The sequence below is a fragment of the Mesoplodon bidens genome, assembly GCF_964165515.1.
Source record: "Mesoplodon bidens genome assembly, chromosome: 11".
Classification (NCBI taxonomy): Eukaryota; Metazoa; Chordata; class Mammalia; order Artiodactyla; family Ziphiidae; genus Mesoplodon; species Mesoplodon bidens.
Genome location: NC_138167.1, coordinates 31,568,761 through 31,590,130, shown reverse-complemented (window position 1 = coordinate 31,590,130; position 21,370 = coordinate 31,568,761). Strand labels below are relative to the sequence as shown.

The window sequence follows — 21,370 nt, the reverse complement described above, 5'->3', positions numbered from 1 at the left end:
TCCTCAGCCTGTAATTATGCTTGCTCTTTCATTTCCTCCTCTAATGATAAAGGAAGCTGTAGTTGCTCAATGTTTGAACCGAGAACATCAGACAGGACAACTACACAAGAAAGTGGGCAAGTACAAGCTGGGCACATGGTGGCAGGAGTCGGGCTCTCTCATGTCTCCATCATTTTCCTTTCACACTTTTGCTCTTTTTGTCTCCATTTCCTATCGTATTACATTTTTGTCTTAACCTTTTCCATCTTTTTTCCTTCTAAGACACCTCTGCCTTAAACCCACAAGTTAAAGCGGGCTTCTGCTTCGACTCAGGAATTTTTTTTTTTTTTTTTTCCTCTTGGCCGGTCAAGTGGCATGTGGGATCTTAGTTCCCTGACCAGGGATTGAATCCACACCCCCTGCATTGGAAGCATGGAGTCTTAACCACTGGACCGCCAGGGAAGTCCCATCAACTCAGGAATTTTAATACAAACAAACAAGACTCCAGCAATCATTGTAATATAACGTAAAGTGAATTCCTTTTTCTATAAATACCATACAAGTTTTTTTAACTGATGAAAATAGTTCTGAAATGAAAAGGTAAATGGAAATTTTCAACATATAAAATTGGCAAACATTTTGTTTTCATTTTCATAGAGACCTAGAACTCCATATCTTTCCAAATTTAGTAATCAAGGGTATGGGAAAACAAGTACCCTCTTATATCACTTATAAAACTGTAAATTGACATAGCCTTTCTTTGACCCAAAGAATCCACTTGCAGGAAGTTAAGATGTGCCCAAGGATTTTTGTCTAGGGAAGTTTATCACAGAACTATTGATAATAGCAAAAAATTGGAAAGCACCTAAATGTCCAACAGTTCTTGGTCCGCTAATCTGTGTGATTCCTCAGTCTTCTGGAAAGGCCTGGAGTTTTTAACTTTGTACTTGACACATGAACCTAAGCTGAATGAGTGGGACCCTGGAGGTCCATGGTCCTCTCCAGTTAAGGACTGCTAGCCTTCTCTCATTTCTGAGTGCAGATAGCTTGGTTTCCCCACTGTGTTCAATCTGCTGCTTAGAACTTCAACTACTTGCAATTGCAGTTCCCTCTACCTTCCACTCTGGTTAAATACAAGAACTGTGGTGTTTTTTGTTTTTTGGTTTTTAAATTGTATTCCCCAGAGTGTAGCACCGTGGTTAATGAGTACTTAGTTAATTTTTATTGTATGAGTGAGTAAATGAATGAGGTATTTGCGATCTGCCTTGAATGTGATGAGCTCTACTTCAAGCTGCAGGCCTGTATTCTACTGCAGAACGAAATCATTTACACAGTAATACTAGGGGGGGAAACGACTATGATTCATAGCATTTCAACTGTTAACCTAACCAAACAACAGTGATGGTTTTAGCCATCCATTCATTCAAAAAATGTACTGAGGGCTTCCCTGGTGACGCAGTGGTTGAGAGTCCGCCTGCCGATGCAGGGGAAACAGGTTCATGCCCCGGTCCGGGAGGATCCCACATGTCGCGGAGCAGCTGGGCCCGTGAGCCATGGCCACTGAGCCTGTGCGTCCGGAGCCTGTGCTCCACAGCGGGAGAGGCCACAGCAGTGAGAGGCCCGCGTACCGCCAAAAAAAAAAAAAAAAAAAAAATGTACTGAGTATTTTCTATATACCAGGCACTATGCAAGCACTGGAGATAAAACCACAGAATTAGAATTCCAGAAAACTGTATGGCTTGACCTGTTTAAACTACACAATTAAAGTCTCTTAAAGGCCTGATTTGTACAACAGAGTATCAATTTTTCAGTTCAGAAAGATAGATTTACTCATTTCTTCTTTATGGGCATCCCCTGCTTTTGCATCAAGGTGCCTATGAAACTGGATAAGCTAGTTGAAAGTTTAATGGGCATATAATCAGAGAGAGGGGAGTAGACTAATGTAGAAAGCTATTTCTTTCAAACTATGGAAAGGCCTGGAAAATTTTATGTATTTCTCTAGTGAATTGATCAAATTCTTACTATTTGTTTCTCCTTTTTATATGCTTCCTGTATATAAATGTAACCCTCCTTTACTATATAGAGTTGGCCCTCTGTATTCACAGGTTCTGCATCCGGGGATTCAACCAACCTCAGATGGAAAATATTCGGGGAAAAAAATTCCAGAAAGTTCCAAACAGCAAAACTTGAATTTGCCGTACATTGGCAACTTTTTACATAGCAATCAGATTGTATGTACAACTGTTTACACATAGTTGATATTGTATTAAGTATTACAAGTGATATAGAGATGATTTAAAGTTGTGTGGGAGTATGCACATAGATTATATGCAAATACAGAATTTTATATAAGGGACTTGAGCATCCATGGATTTTGGTGTGGGGCTGTCCTGGAACCCATCCCCCGTGGATTCCAAGGGACAACTGTATTATTCCAGAGAGGCTCTGAAATAACTAAGTTACTATTCTCATTTTAAGGACACATCCTGCTGTCTTAGATAAGTCTGGTGTATTTGCCTAGTTTCAGCAGCCGAAGTGTAAGCCTTTTCATAGTGTAGGTTATGCCTGCAGATGGCTATTTCACCCAAGTTAGAGTGGTATGTACAATAAAGACGGAGTCAGTTTCAGTGGGGAAGTTCTAACAACTCAGTAAATGGCTTTGGGACAGCTGATCATTTGTTTTGATAAAGTTAGATTCTCTACCTAACACCATTCATGAAAATAAATTCTAGAGGGACTAAAGACCCAAATGTAAAGAAACAAAACCCTAAATATATCAGAAGAAAACGTAGGAGAATACGTTTATGGCTGGGAAACTAGAAGTCGTTTTAAACTAGGCCCTAAATGCAAAAGACCTAAAGGAATAAATTGATATGTTTGACTGCATCAAGACGGATAAATTTGAACAGCATGTAAAAGTTCTCTACTACAAAAGGCATCATAAGCCTTCAATAATATGTCCAATATGTTTAAGTGTAGTTCAGAGACAAGTGACAGATTAGGAGATAATATTTGCCATACATATGATGCAGAAAAGATTAGTTTTTAGATCCATAAGACACACCTACAAAAATGGAAAACTCAAATAAACCAATGGGAACATGGAGAAAAATCATAGGATAAGTTATTTATAGAAAAATAAATACAATTGGCCAATGGACATATAAAAAGAAGCTGAATGTCACCAATTATCAAAAAAATTGATTATATTTAGAATATTGAGATAATTTTCAACCATTATACTGTCAAAAATTAAATCCATTAATAAAACGGGTTGACATGGGTGTGAAAAGACATACATACACACTGCTAATGGGAATATAAAACTGACAGAGCCACGTTGAACAGGGAAATTTGGCAATATTAAATAAAATAAAAATATACATATGCTGTGAGCCAGCCATTCCAGATATTAGTCTCTACTTTTGAAAAACACTGGCACTTGTGCACAAGAAAACATGTACAAGCATGTCCATTGCAGAGTTCCTCATAGGGAGAAACAGGAAACACTGAATCATGAATAGAAGAATGGCTAATAACATGTACACTCAAACTGTGTATGTGGTGATTTGAGACAGTTAAAGGGTATGGTAGGTCTGCGCCAACCTGGATAGCTCTCCACAGCATGCAGTTGGGTAAAAAAACAAGTTACAGATATATTTCTATGAGGGACAGGAGTGTGGGTGGGACTTGACGGGGATTTGATCTTATCTATAATGATGCCCCCTTTTTTAACAAAGATAATTTGTGTATTACTTATTTTCATTTTATTTTTCAAAATTTAGTCTGTTTTCTGATTAATAACTGCTGTAGATGAAATATATATACTCCCTTTAAACACTTAGAGATGCTGTGTAAAACATCAAATAAAATTTAAATACATATAAATATAAATTTAAATACACACAAGTACATATATAGCATAACTTGAAATCAAGAAAGAGATGTTTTCTTTTGTACCAGAAATAAACAGGGAGCCCCCAAATCTAAGCAGTGAGTAAGTGCTAAAGCCAAGGGGCTGGGGCTTCCCTGGTGGCGCAGTGGTTGAGAGTCCGCCTGCCGATGCAGGGGACACGGGTTTGTGCCCCGGTCCGGGAAGATCCCACATGCCGCGGAGCGGCTGGGCCCGTGAGCCATGGACGCTGGGCCTCCGCGTCGGGAGGCTGTGCTCTGCAACGGGAGAGGCCACAGCAGTGAGAGGACCTCGTACCGCAAAAAAAAAAAAAAAAAAAAGCCAAGGGGCTCACAGAGCAAGGGAATAGGATTAGACTTTATTAGTAGGGTTGGGGCTATAAGCTCTAGATTGTGGCATCAGAAGCTAACAGACTGTGGAGTAACCAGGTGGTCAAAGGACATCAGCTGGCTGGAAAGCAACAGATGTGAGCAGAATTGACACAAAACAACACGTGCCAGGACCACCTCCACTCCCACCCCAATACTAGAATACCAACTTAGAAAAGCAAGGGATGAGGAAGATCTAAAAGAAAGATGAGCATTTCTATTTACCTACCTACCTATTTATTTTTTAAAACCAGACTATTCATTGCATGACTAATCATTGAAATTCTTAGGATAAACTGTTAAATACCACAAGCTCCTATGAACATTTCTATTTAAAAGAGACTGGACACTGCAGCAACATGGATGGAACTAGAGATTATCGTATTAAGTGAAGTAAGTCAGACAAAGACAAATACCATATGATATCGCTTATATGTGGAATCTAAACTATATATATATACAAATGAACTTATATACAAAACAGAAACAGACCCACAGACATAGAAAACAAACTTATGGTTACCAAAGGGGAAATGGGGGAGGATAAATGTGGAGTTTGGGATTACACACTGCTATATATAAAAGAGATAACAAACAAGGACCTACTGTATAGCACAGGGAACGATACTCAATATTTTGTAATAACCTATAAGGGAAAAGAATATGAAAAATATATATATATGTATGTGTAACTGAATTACTTTTGCTGCACACCTGAAACTAACACAACATTGTAAATCAACTATACTTCAATAATAAAAAAAATAATTATGACTTACCTTTAAAAATAGTAAAATAAAAGAGACTGGACACGGTTCAAATGATTTAAATAACCAGATTTAAATAATATTGGACATTTAATTAATTTGCCTATTAAATTCCAAGTACAGCCTCAGAAATAATTGTAGGCAAAATTAAAGTGTTATTTTTTATTTGCCTGTCTGAGCTGTGGTGAGTTAAATTTTCAACCTCATTAGTTATATAATAATCCATTACAATATTGTTTACAGATCTATTTCTCTCATTCTTTCAGTGTCGTCTATGGTCACAGCCAATTAGAGCTGGTAAGGCAGTTGTCCTGTTTGCTCCAGCCAATGAGAGTAAGTGTACTATGCTGCCAAGACTCTCAGCCAATGAGTATCCTGAGCTATCCTCTGTTGAGCATGTACTGCAAGGTGGGTCATTTGTGCTTTTTTGGTTTAACTTTCTGCTGTTTATTTTGGGTTCTAGGGAACAGTTTGACCCAAAATGTCTGACATAATCTATGTAAGTGATAGTGTTGCCTCACAATCAAGAAAGAAAATATCATGGCATTAAAAAAAAAAGAAGCCCACAAGTGTTAGGGTGACCTGAATTAGGAGCTAGACAAATAGAAGTTGGCTTCCCCTTCTAGGTTTGGCCACATGAGGAAAAACTTGAAGGTCCACGTGCCTATGAGGCAGCTCCTCATCATGGAGAAGGCACAGTGTCTTTTTAACTACTTTGAGCATCAACAGTGGAATCATCTGGAGCCAGTTGTAGATGCTAGACAATGGCAAACACCTCAGCAACCAGCAGCAGTTTAAAGTGAGTAGTCAAGCAGAGACTGCTGACCTCCAGGGCAGGAATTCTCTGACCCACTCAAGGAATCCACTGAGCATGGCAACCACCACCCCAACTTGTCCTGGGAGGACAATTTTAATGCCATGAAAGGCTACTCCACAGTCCTGCAAGGCAGTACTACTTTCGTGAGATTTTAACTTGAAGCCCTGTGGACCTGTCATTCAAAGACACCTATCTCTGCCTAAGCCAGATTTTCCAGTCCTCAGTTGTACCATAATTTTTCACTCAATACAAAATTACAGTAGTCATAATTCTGAGTGGTAAGTCTCGGAAACTAACTATATTAGTTTGCTATGGCTGTCTTAGCAAAGTGCCACAAATTAGATGGTCTCAGCACAACAGAAATTTATTGTCTCAGGGTTCTGGAGGCCAGAATTCTGAAATCAAGTTGTCAGCAGGGCCATGATTATGTTACATCACATGGCAAAAGGGAGACTGTGTGGGTTGGTCAATTCTAATCATAGGAGCCTTTTTTTTTTTTTTTTTTTGCGGTATGTGGGCCTCTCACTGTTGTGGCCTCTCCCGTTGCGGAGCACAGGCTCCGGACGCACAGGCCCAGCGGCCATGGCTCACGGGCCCAGCCGCTCCGCGGCATGTGGGATCTTCCCAGACCGGGGCACGAACCCATTTCCCCTGCATCGGCAGGCGGACTCTCAACCACTGCGCCACCAGGGAAGCCCAGGAGCCTTTTTTATATTTTTTAAATTTTATTTTATTTTTGGCTGCGTTGGGCTGCTGTGCATGGGCTTTCTCTAGTTGTGGCAAGAGGGGGCTACTCTTTGTTGCGGTGCTCAGGCTTCTCATTGCAGTGGCTTCTCTTGTTGCCGAGCACAGGCTCTAGGTGCATGGTCTTCAGTAGTTGCGGCACGTGGGCTCAGTAGTTGTGGCTCACAGGTTCTAGAGCACAGGCTCAGTAGTTGTGGCGCATGAGCTTAGTTGCTCTATGGCATGTGGCATCTTCCCGGACCAGGGATCGAACCTGTGTCCCCTGCATTGGCAGGCAGATTCTTAACCACTGTGCCACCATGGAAGCCCCATAGGGGGCCTGTAAGCTCAGAGTTTTCTCTGGCTGGTAGCAGAGGGGTGAGCCAGAGATTCAAAGTACAGGCATTGGAGACATTGTGGGTTCAGTTCCAGAGCACTGCAGAAAAGTGAATATTGCATTAAAGTGAGTCACACAAATGTTTTAGTTTCCCACTGAATATAAACATTATGTTTACACTATACTGTAGAGTATTAAGTGTGCAGTAGCATTATGTCTAAAAATCAATGTACAAACCTTAATTTAAAAATAATTTATTCCTAAAAACTGCTAACCATCATGTAAGACTTCAATGACTTGTAGTCTTTTCTGCTGGTGGAGGGTCTTGACTCGATATTGATGGCTGCTGATGGGTCAGGTTGCTGAAGGTTAGGATGGCTGTGGCAGTTTCTTAGAATACGACCACGGTGAGGTTTACCACATTGGTGACTCTTCTCTTCATGAACGATTTCTCTGCAGCATGCAATGCTATTTGATAGCATTTTCTAAATCCTTTGTTGTCATTTCAATGATCTTCACAGCGTCTTCACCAGGAGTAGATTCCATCTCAAGAAACCACTCTCTGTTGATCTGAGCAGCTCCTCAGCTGTTCAGGTTTTAGCCTGAGATGGCAGCAATGCAGTCACATCTTTGGGCTCCACTTCTAATTCCAGTTCTCTTGCTTTTCCCTCCACATCTGCAGTTACTTCTTCCACTGAAGTCTTGAACCCCTCAAGGTCATCCATGAGAGTTGGAATCAACTTCTTTCAAGCTCCTGTTGATGTTGGTATTTTGACCTTATCTCATGAATCATGAATGTTCTTAATGGCATCTCGAATGGCGAATTCTTTCCAAAAGATTTTCAATTGGCTTTGCCCAGATTCATCGTGAGGAATCACTATCTATAGCAGCTAAAGCCTTATGAAATGTAGTTCTTAAATCATAAGACTTGAAAGTCAAAATGACTCCTTGATCCATGGACTGCAGAATGGATGTTGGGTTAGCAGGCATGAAAACAACATGAATCTCCTTGTACATCTCCATCAGAGCTCTTCGGTGACGAAGTGCATTGTCAGTGAGCGATAATGTTTGAAAAGGAATCTTTTTTTCTGAGCAGCAGGTCTCAGCAGTGGGCTTAAAATATTCAGTAACCCATGTTGTAAACAAATGTGCTGTCATCCAGGCACTGTTGTTCCATTTATAGAGCACAGGCAGAGTAGATTTAGCATAATTCTGAAGGCCCCAGGATTTTCAGAATAGTAAATAAGCACTGGCTTCAAGTCACCAGCTGCATTAACTCCTAGCAAGAGATTCGAGATTCAGCCTGTCCTTTGAAGCTCTGAAGCCAGGCATTGACTTCTCCTCTTTAGCTATGAAAGTCCTAGATGGCATCTTCTTCCAATAGAAGGCTGTTTCATCTGTACTGAAAATCTGTTGTTTAGTGTAGCCACCTTCATTAATGATCTTAGTTAGATCTTCTAGATAACTTGCTGCACCATCTACATCAGCACTTGCTGCTTCACCTTGCACTTTGATGTTATAGAGACAGCTTCTTTCCTTTAACCTCAGGAACCAACCTCTGCCAGCCTCAGACTTTTCTCCTGCAACTTCTTTACCTCTCTCAGCCTTCATAGAATTGGAGAGGGTTAGGGCTTTTCTCTGGATTAGTCTTTGGCTTAAGGGAATATTGTGGCCTGGTTTGATGTTCTCTCTAGACCACTACAACTTTCTCCATATCAGCCATAAGGCTGTTTTGCTTTCTTATTGTTTGTGTGTTCACTGGAGTAGCACTTTTAATTTCCTTCAAGAACGTTTACTGTGCATTCACAGTAGCTTTTGGCCTATTTTGGCTTTTGACATGCCTTTGACATGCTTTTGACGCGCTTTTGACATGCTTTTGAAGCGCAGGCTCAGCGGCCATGGCTCAGCTATTATAAATTATATCTTTTTCTGTTTTATTTCCAGTTGCTTATTTTTGACATATGGGACAATTATTGATTTTTTTTTTTTTTTTTTTTTTGCAGTACGCGGGCCTCTCACTGTTGTGGCCTCTCCCGCTGCGGAGCACAGGCTCTGGACACGCAGGCTCAGTGGCCATGGCTCACGGGCCCAGCCGCTCCGCGGCATGTGGGATCTTCCCGGACCGGGGCACGAACCCGTGTACCCTGCATCGGCAGGCGGACTCTCAACCACTGCACCACCAGGGAAGCCCTGATTTTTGTATTTTGATTTTTTTTTTTTTTTAAGTTTATTTATTTATTTTTTTAATTAGTTTCTGCTTTATAACAAAGTGAATCAGTCATACATATACATCTGTTCCCACATCCCTTCCCTCATGCATCTCCCTCCCTCCCACCCTCCCCATCCCACCCCTCCAGGCGGTCACAAAGCACCGAGCTGATCTCCCTGTGCTCTGCGGCTGCTTCCCACTATCTATCTACCTTACGTTTGGTAGTGTATATATGTCCATGCCTCTCTTTCGCTTTGTCACAGCTTACCCTTCCCCCTCCCCATATCCTCAAGTCCATTCCCAAGTAGGTCTGTGTCTTTATTCCTGTTTTGCCCCTAGGTTCTTCATGACATTTTTTTTTTTTTAATTCCGTATATATGTGTTAGCATACGGTACTTGTCTTTCTCTTTCTGACTAACTTCACTCTGTATGACAGACTCTAGGTCTATCCACCTCATTACAAATAGCTCAGTTTCGTTTCTTTTTATGGCTGAGTAATATTCCATTGTATATATGTGCCACATCTTCTTTATCCATTCATCCGATGATGGACACTTAGGTTGTTTCCAGCTCCGGGCTATTGTGAATAGAGCTGCAATGAACATTTTGGTACATGTCTCTTTTTGAATTATGGTTTTCTCAGGGTATATGCCCAGTAGTGGGATTGCTGGGTCATATGGTAGTTCTATTTGTAGTTTTTTAAGGAACCTCCATACCGTTCTCCATAGTGGCTGTACCAATTCACATTCCCACCAGCAGTGCAAGAGTGTTCCCTTTTCTCCACACCCTCTCCAGCATTTATTGTTTCTAGATTTCTTGATGATGGCCATTCTGACTGGTGTGAGATGATATCTCATTGTAGTTTTGATTTGCATTTCTCTAATGATTAATGATGTTGAGCATTCTTTCATGTGTTTGTTGGCAGTCTGTATATCTTCTTTGGAGAAATGCCTATTTAAGTCTTCTGCCCATTTTTGGATTGGGTTGTCTGTTTTTTTGCTATTGAGCTGCATGAGCTGTTTATAAATTTTGGAGATTAATCCTTTGTCAGTTGCTTCATTTGCAAATATTTTCTCCCATTCTGAGGGTTGTCTTTTGGTCTTGTTTATGGTTTCCTTTGCTGTGCAAAAGCTTTGAAGTTTCATTAGGTCCCATTTGTTTATCTTTGTTTTTATTTCCATTTCTCTAGGAGGTGGGTCCAAAAGGATCTTGCTGTGATTTATGTCATAGAGTGTTCTACCTATGTTTTCCTCTAAGAGTTTGATAGTTTCTGGCCTTACATTTAAGTCTTTAATCCATTTTGAGCTTATTTTTGTGTATGGTGCTAGGGAATGATCTAATCTCAAACTTTTACATGTCCCTGTCCAGTTTTCCCAGCACCACTTATTGAAGAGGCTGTCCTTTCTCCACTGTACATTCCTGGCTCCTTTATCAAAGATAAGTTGGCCATATGTGCGTGGGTTTATCTCTGGGCTTTCTATCCTGATCCACTGATCTATCTTTCTGTTTTTATGCCAGTACCAGACTGTCTTAATTACTGTAGCTTTGTAGTATAGTCTGAAGTCAGGGAGCCTGATTCCTCCAGCTCCGTTTTTCGTTCTCAAGATTGCTTTAGCTATTCGGGGCCTTTTGTTTTTCCAAACAAATTTTGAAATTTTTTGTTCTAGTTCTGTGAAAAATGCCATTGGTAGTTTGATAGGGATTGCATTGAATCTGTAGATTGCTTTGGGTAGTAGAGTCATTTTCACAATATTGATTCTTCCAATCCAGGAGCATGGTATATCTCTCCATCTATTTGTATCATCTTTAATTTCTTTCATCAGTGTCTTATAGTTTTCTGCATACAGGTCTTTTGTCTCCTTAGGTAGGTTTATTCCTAGATATTTTATTCTTTTTGTTGCGATGGTAAATGGGAGTGTTTTCTTGATTTCATTTTCAGATTTTTCATCATTAGTGTACAGGAATGCCAGAGATTTCTGTACATTAATTTTATATCCTGCTACTTTACCAAATTCATTGATTAGCTCTAGTAGTTTTTCGGTAGCATCTTTAGGATTCTCTATGTATAGTATCATGTCATCTGCAAACAGTGACAGCATTACTTCTTCTTTTCCAATTTGGATTCCTTTTATTTCCTTTTCTTCTCTGATTGCTGTGGCTAAAACTTCCAAAACTATGTTGAATAAGAGTGGTGAGAGTGGGCAGCCTTGTCTTGTTCCTGATCTTAGTGGAAATGGTTTCAGTTTTTCACCATTGAGGACAATGTTGGCTGTGGGTTTGTCATATATGGCCTTTATTATGTTGAGGAAAGATCCCTCTATACCTACTTTCTGCAGGGTTTTTATCATAAATGGGTGTTGAATTTTGTCGAAAGCTTTCTCTGCATCTATTGAGATGATCATATGGTTTTTCTCCTTCAACTTGTTAATATGGTGAATTACATTGATTGATTTGCGTATATTGAAGAATCCTTGCATTCCTGGGATAAACCCCACTTGATCATGGTGTATGATCCTTTTAATGTGCTGTTGGATTCTGTTTGCTAGTATTTTGTTGAGGATTTTTGCATCTATGTTCATCAGTGATATTGGCCTGTAGTTTTCTTTCTTTGTGACATCCTTGCCTGGTTTTGGTATCAAGGTGATGTCGGCCTCGTAGAATGAGTTTGGGAGTGTTCCTCCCTCTGCTATATTTTGGAAGAGTTTGAGAAGGATAGGTGTTAGCTCTTCTCTAAATGTTTGATAGAATTCACTTGTGAAGCCATCTGGTCCTGGGCTTTTGTTTGATGGAAGATTTTTAATCACAGTTTCAATTTCAGTGCTTGTGATTGGTCTATTCATATTTTCTATTTCTTCCTGAGTCAGTCTTGGCAGGTTGTGCATTTCTAAGAATGTGTCCATTTCTTCCAGGTTGTCCATTTTATTGGAATAGAGTTGCTTATAGTAATCTCTCATAATCTTTTGTATTTCTGCAGTGTCAGTTGTTACTTCTCCTTTTTCATTTCTAATTCTATTGATTTGAGTCTTCTCCCTTTTTTTCTTGATGAGTCTGGCTAATGGTTTGTCAATTTTGTTTATCTTCTCAAAGAACCAGCTTTTAGTTTGGTTGATCTTTGCTATCGTTTCCTTCATTTCTTTTTCATTTATTTCTGATCTGATCTTTATGATTTCTTTCCTTCTGCTAGCTTTGGGGTATTTTTGTTCTTCTTTCTCTAATTGCTTTAGGTGCAGGGTCAGGTTGTTTACTCGAAATGCTTCCTGTTTCTTAAGGTGGGATTGTATTGCTATAAACTTCCCCCTTAGAACTGCTTTTGCTGCGTCCCATAGGTTTTGGGTCGTCGTGTCTCCATTGTCATTTGTTTCTAGGTATTTTTTAATTTCCTCTTTGATTTCTTCAGTGATCACTTCGTTATTGAGTAGTGTATTGTTTAGCCTCCATGTGTTTGTATTTTTTACAGATCTTTTCCTGTAATTGATGTCTAGTCTCATAGCATTGTGGTCGGAGAAGATACTTGATACAATTTCAATTTTCTTAAAATTACCGAGGCTTGATTTGTGACCCAAGATATGATCTATCCTGGAGAATGTTCCATGAGCACTTGAGAAAAATGTGTATTCTGTTGTTTTTGGATGGAATGTCCTATAAATATCAACTAAGTCCATCTTGTTTAATGTATCATTTAAAGCTTGTGTTTCCTTATTTATTTTCATTTTGGATGATCTGTCCATTGGTGAAAGTGGGGTGTTAAAGTCCCCTACTATGAGTGTGTTACTGTCGATTTCCCCTTTTATGGCTGTTAGTATTTGCCTTATGTATTGAGGTGCTCCTATGTTGGGTGCATAAATATTTACAATTGTTATATCTTCTTCTTGGATCGATCCCTTTATCATTATGTAGTGTCCTTCCTTGTCTCTTCTAATAGTCTTTATTTTAAAGTCTATTTTGTCTGATATAAGAATTGCTACTCCAGCTTTCTTTTGATTTCCATTTGCATGGAATATCTTTTTCCATCCCTTTACTTTCAATCTGTATGTGTCTCTAGGTCTGAAGTGTGTCTCTTGTAGACAGCATATATATGGGTCTTGTTTTTGTATCCATTCAGCCACTCTGTGTCTTTTGGTGGGAGCATTTAGTCCATTTACATTTAAGGTAATTATTGATATGTATGTTCCTATTCCCATTTCCTTAATTGCTTTGGGTTCGTTATTGTAGGTATATTCCTTCTGTTGTGTTTCTTGCCTAGAGAAGTTCCTTTAGCATTTGTTGTAAAGCTGGTTTGGTGGTGCTGAACTCTCTCAGCTTTTGCTTGTCTGTAAAGGTTTTAATTTCTCCATCAAATCTGAATGAGATCCTTGCTGGGTAGAGTAATCTAGGTTGCAGGTTTCTCTCCTTCATCACTTTAATTATGTCCTGCCACTCCCTTCTGGCTTGTAGGGTTTCTGCTGAGAGATCAGCTGTTAACCTGATGGGGATTCCCTTGTGTGTTATTTGTTGTTTTTGCCTTGCTGCTTTTAATATGATTTCTTTGTGTTTAATTTTTGACAGTTTGATTAATATGTGTCTTGGTGTATTTCTCCTTGGATTTATTCTGTATGGGACTCTCTGTGCCTCCTGGACTTGATTAACTATTTCCTTTCCCATATTGGGGAAGTTTTCAACTATAATCTCTTCAAATATTTTCTCAGTCCCTTTCTTTTTCTCTTCTTCTTCTGGAACCCCTATAATTCGAATGTTGGTGCGTTTAATGTTGTCCCAGAGGTCTCTGAGACTGTCCTCTGTTCTTTTCATTCTTTTTTCTTTATTTTGCTCTGCATCAGTTATTTCCACTATTTTATCTTCCACCTCACTTATCCGTTCTTCTGCCTCAGTTATTCTGCTATTGATCCCATCTAGAGTATTTTTCATTTCATTTATTGTGTTTTTAATCGATGCTTGATTCATCTTTAGTTCTTCTAGGTCCTTGTTAACTGTTTCTTGCATGTTGTCTATTCTATTTCCAAGATTATGGATCTTGGAAATAGAATCTTGGATCAGCTTTACTATCATTATTCTGAATTCTTTTTCAGGTAGACTGCCTATTACCTCTTCATTTGTTAGGTCTGGTAGGTGTTTATCTTGCTCCTTCACCTGCTGTGTGTTTTTCTGCCTTCTCATTTTGCTTATGTTACTGTGTTTGGGGTCTCCTTTTTGCCGGCTGCAGATTCGTAGTTCCCGTTGTTTTTGGTGTCTGACCCCAGTGGCTAAGGTTGTTTCAGTAGGTTGTGTAGGCTTCCTGGTGGGGGGGACTAATTCCTGTGCTCTGGTGGTTGAGGCTCGATCTTGTCTTTCTGGTGGACAGGTCCACGTCTGGTGGTGTGTTTTGGGGTGCCTATGGCCTTATTATGTTTTTAGGTAGCCTCTCTGCTAATGGGTGGGGTTGTGTTCCTGCCTTGCTAGTTGCTTGGCATAGGGTGACCCGCACTGTAGCTTGCTGGTCGTTGACTGAAGCTGGGTGCTGGTGTTGGGATGGAGATCTCTGGGAGATTTTCGCTGCTTGATATTCTGTGGAGCTGGGAGGTCTCTTGTGGACCCGTGTCCTGAAGTTGGCTCTCCCACTTCAGAGGCACAGCACTGGCTCCTGGCTGCAGCACCAAGAGCCTTTCATCCACCCGGCTCAGAATAACAGGGAGAAAAAGTAGAAAGAAAGAATTAGTAGAAGAAAGAAAGAGAGAGGGAAAGAAAGGAAGGGAAGAAAGGAAGGAAGGAAGGAAGGAAGAAAGAAAGGAGGGAGGGAGGGAGGAAGGATGGAAAGAAAGAAGGAAAGAAAGGAGGGAGGGAGGGAGGGAGGAAGGAAAGGAAGAAAGACAGGAGGGAGGGAGGAAGGAAAGAAAAAGAAAGTGGAAAGAAGAAGGGTGGGAGGGAGGAAAGAAAAAGAAAGAAGGAAAGGAGGAGCGGAGGGAGGGAGGGAGGAAGGGAGAGTAGGAAAAAAAGAAAGAGCAGGTAAAGTAAAATAGAATAAAGTATGAAATATAGTAGCGTTATTAAAATTAGAAAGTAATTATTGAAAAAAAAAAAAAAACCGGACCGATAGAACCCTGGGACATATGGTGGAAGCAAAGCTATACAGAGAGAATCTTACACAGAAGATTACACATACACATTCACAAAAAGAGAGCAGGGGGAAAAATCAAAAATCTTGCTCTCCAAGTCCACCTCCTCAATTTGGGATAATTCGTTGTAAAAAGAGGAAAAGGGCGAGAAGTCTGAAATCTTGCTCTCTAAGTCCACCTCCTTAATTTGGAATAATTCGTTGTAAAAAGAGGAAAAGGGGGTAAAGTCTTAAATCTTGTCCTCAAAGTCCACTTCCTCAATTTGGGATGATTCGCTGTCCATTCATGCACTCCACAGACGCAGGGCACATCAAATGGACCGTGGAGCTTTAATCCGCTGCCTCCGAGGCTGCACAGAGAGATTTCCCTGCCTCTGCTCTCACAGCTCCCGGGTCTCAGCCTTGCACCTGGCCCCGCCTCTGCGCGTAGGTCGCCGGAGGGCGTCCGTTCTTCGCTCAGACAGGACGGGTTTAAAGGAGCCGCTGATTCGGGGGCTCTGGCTCACTCAGGCAGAGGGGAGGGAGGGGCGCGCAGTGTGGGGCGGGCCTGCGGCGGCAGAGGCCGGCGTGACGTTGCAGCAGCCCGAGGCGCTCCGTGCGCTTTACCGGGAAAGCCGTCCCCGGGTCTCGGGGACCCCGGCAGTGGCGGGGTGCACAGGCCCCCCGGAAGGCGGGGCGGACAGTGACCCGCGCTCGCACACAGGCCCCGCGGCGGCGGCGGCAGCGGCGGCGGCGGCGGGCCGCGGCGGCGGCGGCGGCGGCGGCGGGCCGCGGCGGGCGGCGGTGGCTGCGGCGGGCGGCGGTGGCTGCGGCGGCGGCGGCGGGCCGCGGCGGCGGGCGGCGGCGGGCGGCGGCGGCGGCGGCCCACGCCCGTCTCCGAGGTCCGTGCCTTACCCGCGGCTCGTGCCTGTCTCCGGCGCTTCCCCAAGCAGCCCTCTTAATGCCCTCTCCTCGCGCACCAGGAAACAAAAGGGAAAAAAGTCTCTTGCCTCTTCAGCAGCTCCAGACCCTTTCCCCGGACTCCCTCCGGGCTAGCCGTGGTGCACTAACCCCTTCAGGCTCTCTTCCTGCCGCCAGCCCCAGTCCTCTCCCTGCGCTCCGACTGAAAGCCGATACCCGAGCCTCAGCTCCCAGCCCCGCCCGCCACGGCGGCCGAGCAGACAAGCCTCTCGGGCTGGTGTGTGCCTGAGGGCACCGGTCCTCTGTGCCAGAATCTCTCCGCTTTGCCCTCCGCACCCCTGTTGCTGTGCTCTCCTCCGCTACTCCGAAGCTTTCCCCCTCCGCCACCTGCAGTCTCCGCCCGCGAAGGGGCTTGTAGTGTGTAGAAACCTTCCCCCCTTCACGGCTCCCTCCCACTGGTGCAGGTCCCGTCCCTATCCTATTGTCTCTGTTTATTCTTTTTTTCTTTTGCCCTACCCAGGTATGTGGGGAGCTTCTTGCCTTTTGGGGGGTCTGAGGTCTTCTGTCAGCGTTCAGTAGGTGTTCTGTAGGAGTTGTTCCACGTGTAGATGAATTTCTGATGTATCTGTGGGGAGGAAGGTGATCTCCGCGTCTTACTCTTCCGCCATCTTCCTCCGGGCTGTATTTTGATCTTAGAGCCAGCAACACTGCTGCATTTTGTTTTATAAATATAACTAGCTTTTCAGTAGATGCTTTTGAATTTTCTATGTAAATAATAATCTCATCTGTAAAAATCATCAATTTGTCTCTTCCTTTCTTATGTATATATGTGTGTGTGTGTATATTATATATATATGCATTTGTTTTTTGTCTTTTGTTTTGCCAGGCCGTGTGGCTTGCAGATCTTAGTCCCCCGAACAGGGATCAAACCTGGGCCCTGGGCAGTGAAAGTACAGAGTCCTAACCCCTGGATGGCCAGGGAATTCCCTTATTTTCTTGTCTTAAAATCATTATAAAAATTATTACTTCAGGGAATAGTAGCAATGATAGTGGGCATCCTTGTCTTATGCTGGACTTCAATAAAAAATGCTTTTAAAGTTTGATGTTTGCTGTAAGTTTTAGGTAGTTGCCCTTTATTACACTATAAAACTTTCCTTCTATTCACAGGTTTTTTAATTTTTAAAATATATGAATAAGTGTTCAGTTTTATCAAATACTTCTTTATACATCTGGAGATGATCAAGTGTTTTTCTCCTTAATCTGTTAATATGGTAAGATTATAGTGATAGATCTGATAATATTGAATCATGCTTGTATTTACTCAGATAAACTCTACTTAGTTATTAGTTACTTAGGGCTTTTTTTTCTCTTTTTTAAAGACACTGATGAATTAAATTTGTAACAAGAATTGTGCAACAGGATAATATGGAGCATAACTGATATCCTGTCCTCAGAGGTTACCAGAGGCTACAGTCCTTAGAGGATTTCAGTGGGGATATTGTCCTGATGAGAATAGTTACTCAGTTCTCCAAAACTAAGATCAAATTAGGCCCAGTTCTTGACTTGAGACTCTGGTTCCCACAGGGGCAATACAGGTTCAGCCAGTTTGATAACTTTTACCATTGAGAGTTTAAAGGGAGGACCATGAAAAAATAGGTCACGTTTTGGAGGAACAGAGAGTTTATAACATCCCATACCCCCAACTAAATCTGAAACTTGTGATCATATCTTGTCTGGAAGTTGATGAACCACTCAACTGGCAGAAGAGACGTAGTGAGTTTGAGTAGCATCCTCTGCCTTGATGTGGAAAATTTGCAGGAGTTTCTTGCAAGTCAGTAGTCCCTAAGAAGATGGCAGGGGTGTTAGGAGTTTTACTGGTAGCCCCTAAGATGGACACAGCCTTGTAATAGAACCCTGGCAGCAAAAGACTGTAGGATATGTATGGTGGAATGTGCTCAGCTGGGGCAAAAGAAATTGAACTTCATTCAGATCCCCCCTGTCCAACTTCCCGCCAGGACCAAGCCATAGGACCCCTTTGGAGAACGAGCTTTGGACACCTGCCACCTGGAGGGAACTGATGTGATGCCAACTGATATTAAACAGGAATCCAGGACAACCAACAGAAAGGGGACAGAAATGTCTCCATCATTTAGCTGGTATTGTTCATATAAAGGAACCATGATTATGTACAATTCATATAAGGGAAACAAACTTCAAGGGCAATCATTTTCCCCTCCTTCCACCTTCCCAACCCAATACCAAAGGAGTCATGTAGTGGTTCTCTATTGCTGTGTAACAAATCACCACAAACAGAGTGGCTTAAAGTAACACAAATGTATTAGCTCTCAGATCTATGTATCAGAAGTCCAAGTGAACTCAGCTGGGTTTCTCTGCTCCAGGTCTCACAAAGTCGAACTCAAGATTGGCCAGCTTGAGCTCTCATCTGTAGGCTCTAGAAAAGAACCTGCTTTCTAGCTCATTCAGATTTGGGCCCATATTCAGATTGCGTTGATTATAGAAGCACGGCCCCGTTTTCCTTGCCGACAGTCAGTGGAGGCCACTCTTGGCTCCTGAATGCTGCCTGCATTCCTTGACACATGGCTCCCTTTATCTTAAAGGCGGCAACAGTATGTTGAGTCACCCTTATAGAGGCATAATTCATTTTATTGTGCTTTGCTTTATTGCATTTCACAGATGTTGCCTTTTATTTTGGTTACAAATCAAATGTTTGTGGCAATCCTGCATTGAGCAAGTCTATCAGCACCATTTTTCCCACAGCATTTGCTCACTTCATGTCTGGGTGTCATGTTTTGGTAATTCTGGCACTATTTCAAACTTTTTCATTATTATTATATATGTTCTGGTGACCTGTGATCAGTAATCTTTGATGTTAATATTGTCATTGTTTTGGGGTGCCACAAACCGCACCCATATAAGAAGGCAAACTTAATCGATAAATGTTGTGTGTGTTTTGACTTCTCCACCAACCAGCCATCCTCCTTTCTCTCTCCCTCTCCTTGGGTCTCCCTATTTCCTGGGACACAACAGTATTGTAATTAGGGCAATTAATAACCCTACGATGGCCTCTAAGTGTTCAAATGAAAGGAAGAGTCGCACATCTCTCACTTTAAATCAAATGCTAACATTAGGATTAGTGAGGAAGGGGGCTTCCCTGGTGGCGCAGTGGTTGAGAGTCTGCCTACCAATGCAGGGGACACGGGTTCGTGCCCCGGTCCGGGAAGATCCCACATGCCGCGGAGCGGCTGGGCCCGTGAGCCACGGCCGTGGAGCCTGTGCGTCCGGAGCCTGTGCTCCGCAATGGGAGAGGCCACAACAGTGAGAGTCCCGCATACAGCAAAAATAAATAAATAAATAAATAAATAAATAAATAATTGTCCCATATGTCAAAAATAAGCAACTAGAAATAAAACAGAAAAAGATATAATTTATAATAGCAATAAAAATTATAAATTACCTCAGAAAAAATAGCCAAAGATACTAGAGACCTAGGGAGAAAATGATAAAACATTATTAAAGGATGTAAAAGGGAGACCTGAAAAAAAAGGAACAATATGATATGTTCTCATTTGGGAAGAATCCAAACTGAAAAGATGTCAATTTAATCTATTAATCCAATGCAGTTTGAATCAAAATCCCAGTAAGATTCTATTTTATTAATTAGACAAACTGATTCTAAAAGTGACATTCAAGAAGAGCCAAAACAATAGTGAAAAAGATAAGGACAGCTTTCCCTGTTAGATATTGAAACTTACCATAAAGATTAATACCCTATGGGCCAGCAATTCCTTTTATATGTATGTATATATGGTCTATTGTGCTTACTGTTTAGAGTCAATGTATAAAAACGTGGACTCAGTAGATAAACATCAAGTTGATAATTATGATTGTCTCAAGAGAGGGAGGAGAATGGGATTAGGAATGAGAATAGGGGAACTTCAACTTTTTTTATGTTCCCTTTTTAAAATCTATCCAAAGCAGAAATGACAAATGTGTATTATAGGCAGTGGTTACATTGGATATTAATTGTTTTGTGAATATTTCTGCATACTTGAATCTTGCCAAAATAAACAAAAAGTTAGTTGATTAATTCTCCAAATAGAAATAAAAACCCTGTATTTTATAGCCACCATTTGCTGGGTTTTTGCTTTTTAAATGACACTATCTCCAGATGTCTGCAAATACATGAGGAATTTGAACTAATTCTGTAATTTTAGATAGTCTCATAAATATTGCAGAACTTTTAGCATTCTAAACATTGTTTCTGAGATAAATCTTGTTTATTTTCTACCATTCTTTAAAGATTAGTCAGTTGTCATTAATAAATGCAAGTATGAAATGGCTCTTGGACCAGCATAAAAGTCTACTGTGCATGTGTCTGCAGAGTTTAGGTGCCAAGAACATAAAGATGCTCAAGGTATCTCCATCTCTTAGAACAAAGGAGGATGTCAAGAACAATGCTACCAAATATTAAGCAGAAGATGCCCCCAGAGAAGCCTCCAGGAAGCACAGCAAGGGCAGAGTGACACAGGACAACAGTGGAATGCAGGGAAACAGCAGCAGCTGGTCTGCATTTTTTCATAACGGTAAAGTCACAAACAACAGGAACTGTTTTTAGAGGGAGCAGATCCAGTGTGTTTTCTCATTCTTCGTTTTCTTTGACTTCTGCAGTATTCAGTACCATTACTTGGCTCCTGTGGTTTTGAGACACCACCATATGGTCCTGTGTTGGTTGGCCTTCTGGTCATTCCTCTCATTCTCTGCTGTTTGTTCCCCTGCTGCCTTATCCCAATCTAGTCTCTTCTCTCCTTTGGGGAACTCATCAGGTCTTACGTGTGGAGCCAACCATCACCTTGATAGCTCTGTCGCCAGCCTGAGCTTCAGTTCTACACTGAACTCTTCATTCTGTGGTACATCATCTAAAACTCAAACAACTCCTCAACTGCATTTCCTCTAGACTTTCAGTCAGCAATATCATTATTCTCTTTGGGTGGAAATTCAGAGTCATCCTGCTAGGTTCTGTGATGGCAGGTAATATGACCATCTTGTTCACCAATAGGGGCCTTGGGGAGTGCTTGGTACACTCGGTAAATTTTCAATATCAATTCCTTGAAAGATAGAATCCTTGCCTCATTCATCTCTTCCCCCAACACTCCAGATCCTATCACTTCATTTCTGCCCTTCTTTTTTGGTTCCATTAGAAGAAAAAGACTAATCCTATCAGTTCTGCCCTTTTGTTTCTGCTCTACTA

The 21,370-nt window shown here is 41.5% G+C and overlaps 1 protein-coding gene across 1 annotated transcript in view; it reads left to right on the top strand.

Moving 5' to 3' along the window:
* SLC35E3 (solute carrier family 35 member E3) overlaps positions 1-18,199 on the top strand; it is a 53,084-nt gene extending 34,885 nt beyond the window's left edge. Inside the window, exons 4-5 of the mRNA XM_081248556.1 lie at positions 5,294-5,435; positions 18,117-18,199. Coding sequence (XP_081104682.1) covers positions 5,294-5,435; positions 18,117-18,184 — 210 coding nt within the window. The 3' untranslated portion in view covers positions 18,185-18,199. The remainder of the gene's footprint in view (positions 1-5,293; positions 5,436-18,116) is intronic.
* The last annotated feature ends 3,171 nt before the right edge of the window (positions 18,200-21,370 follow it).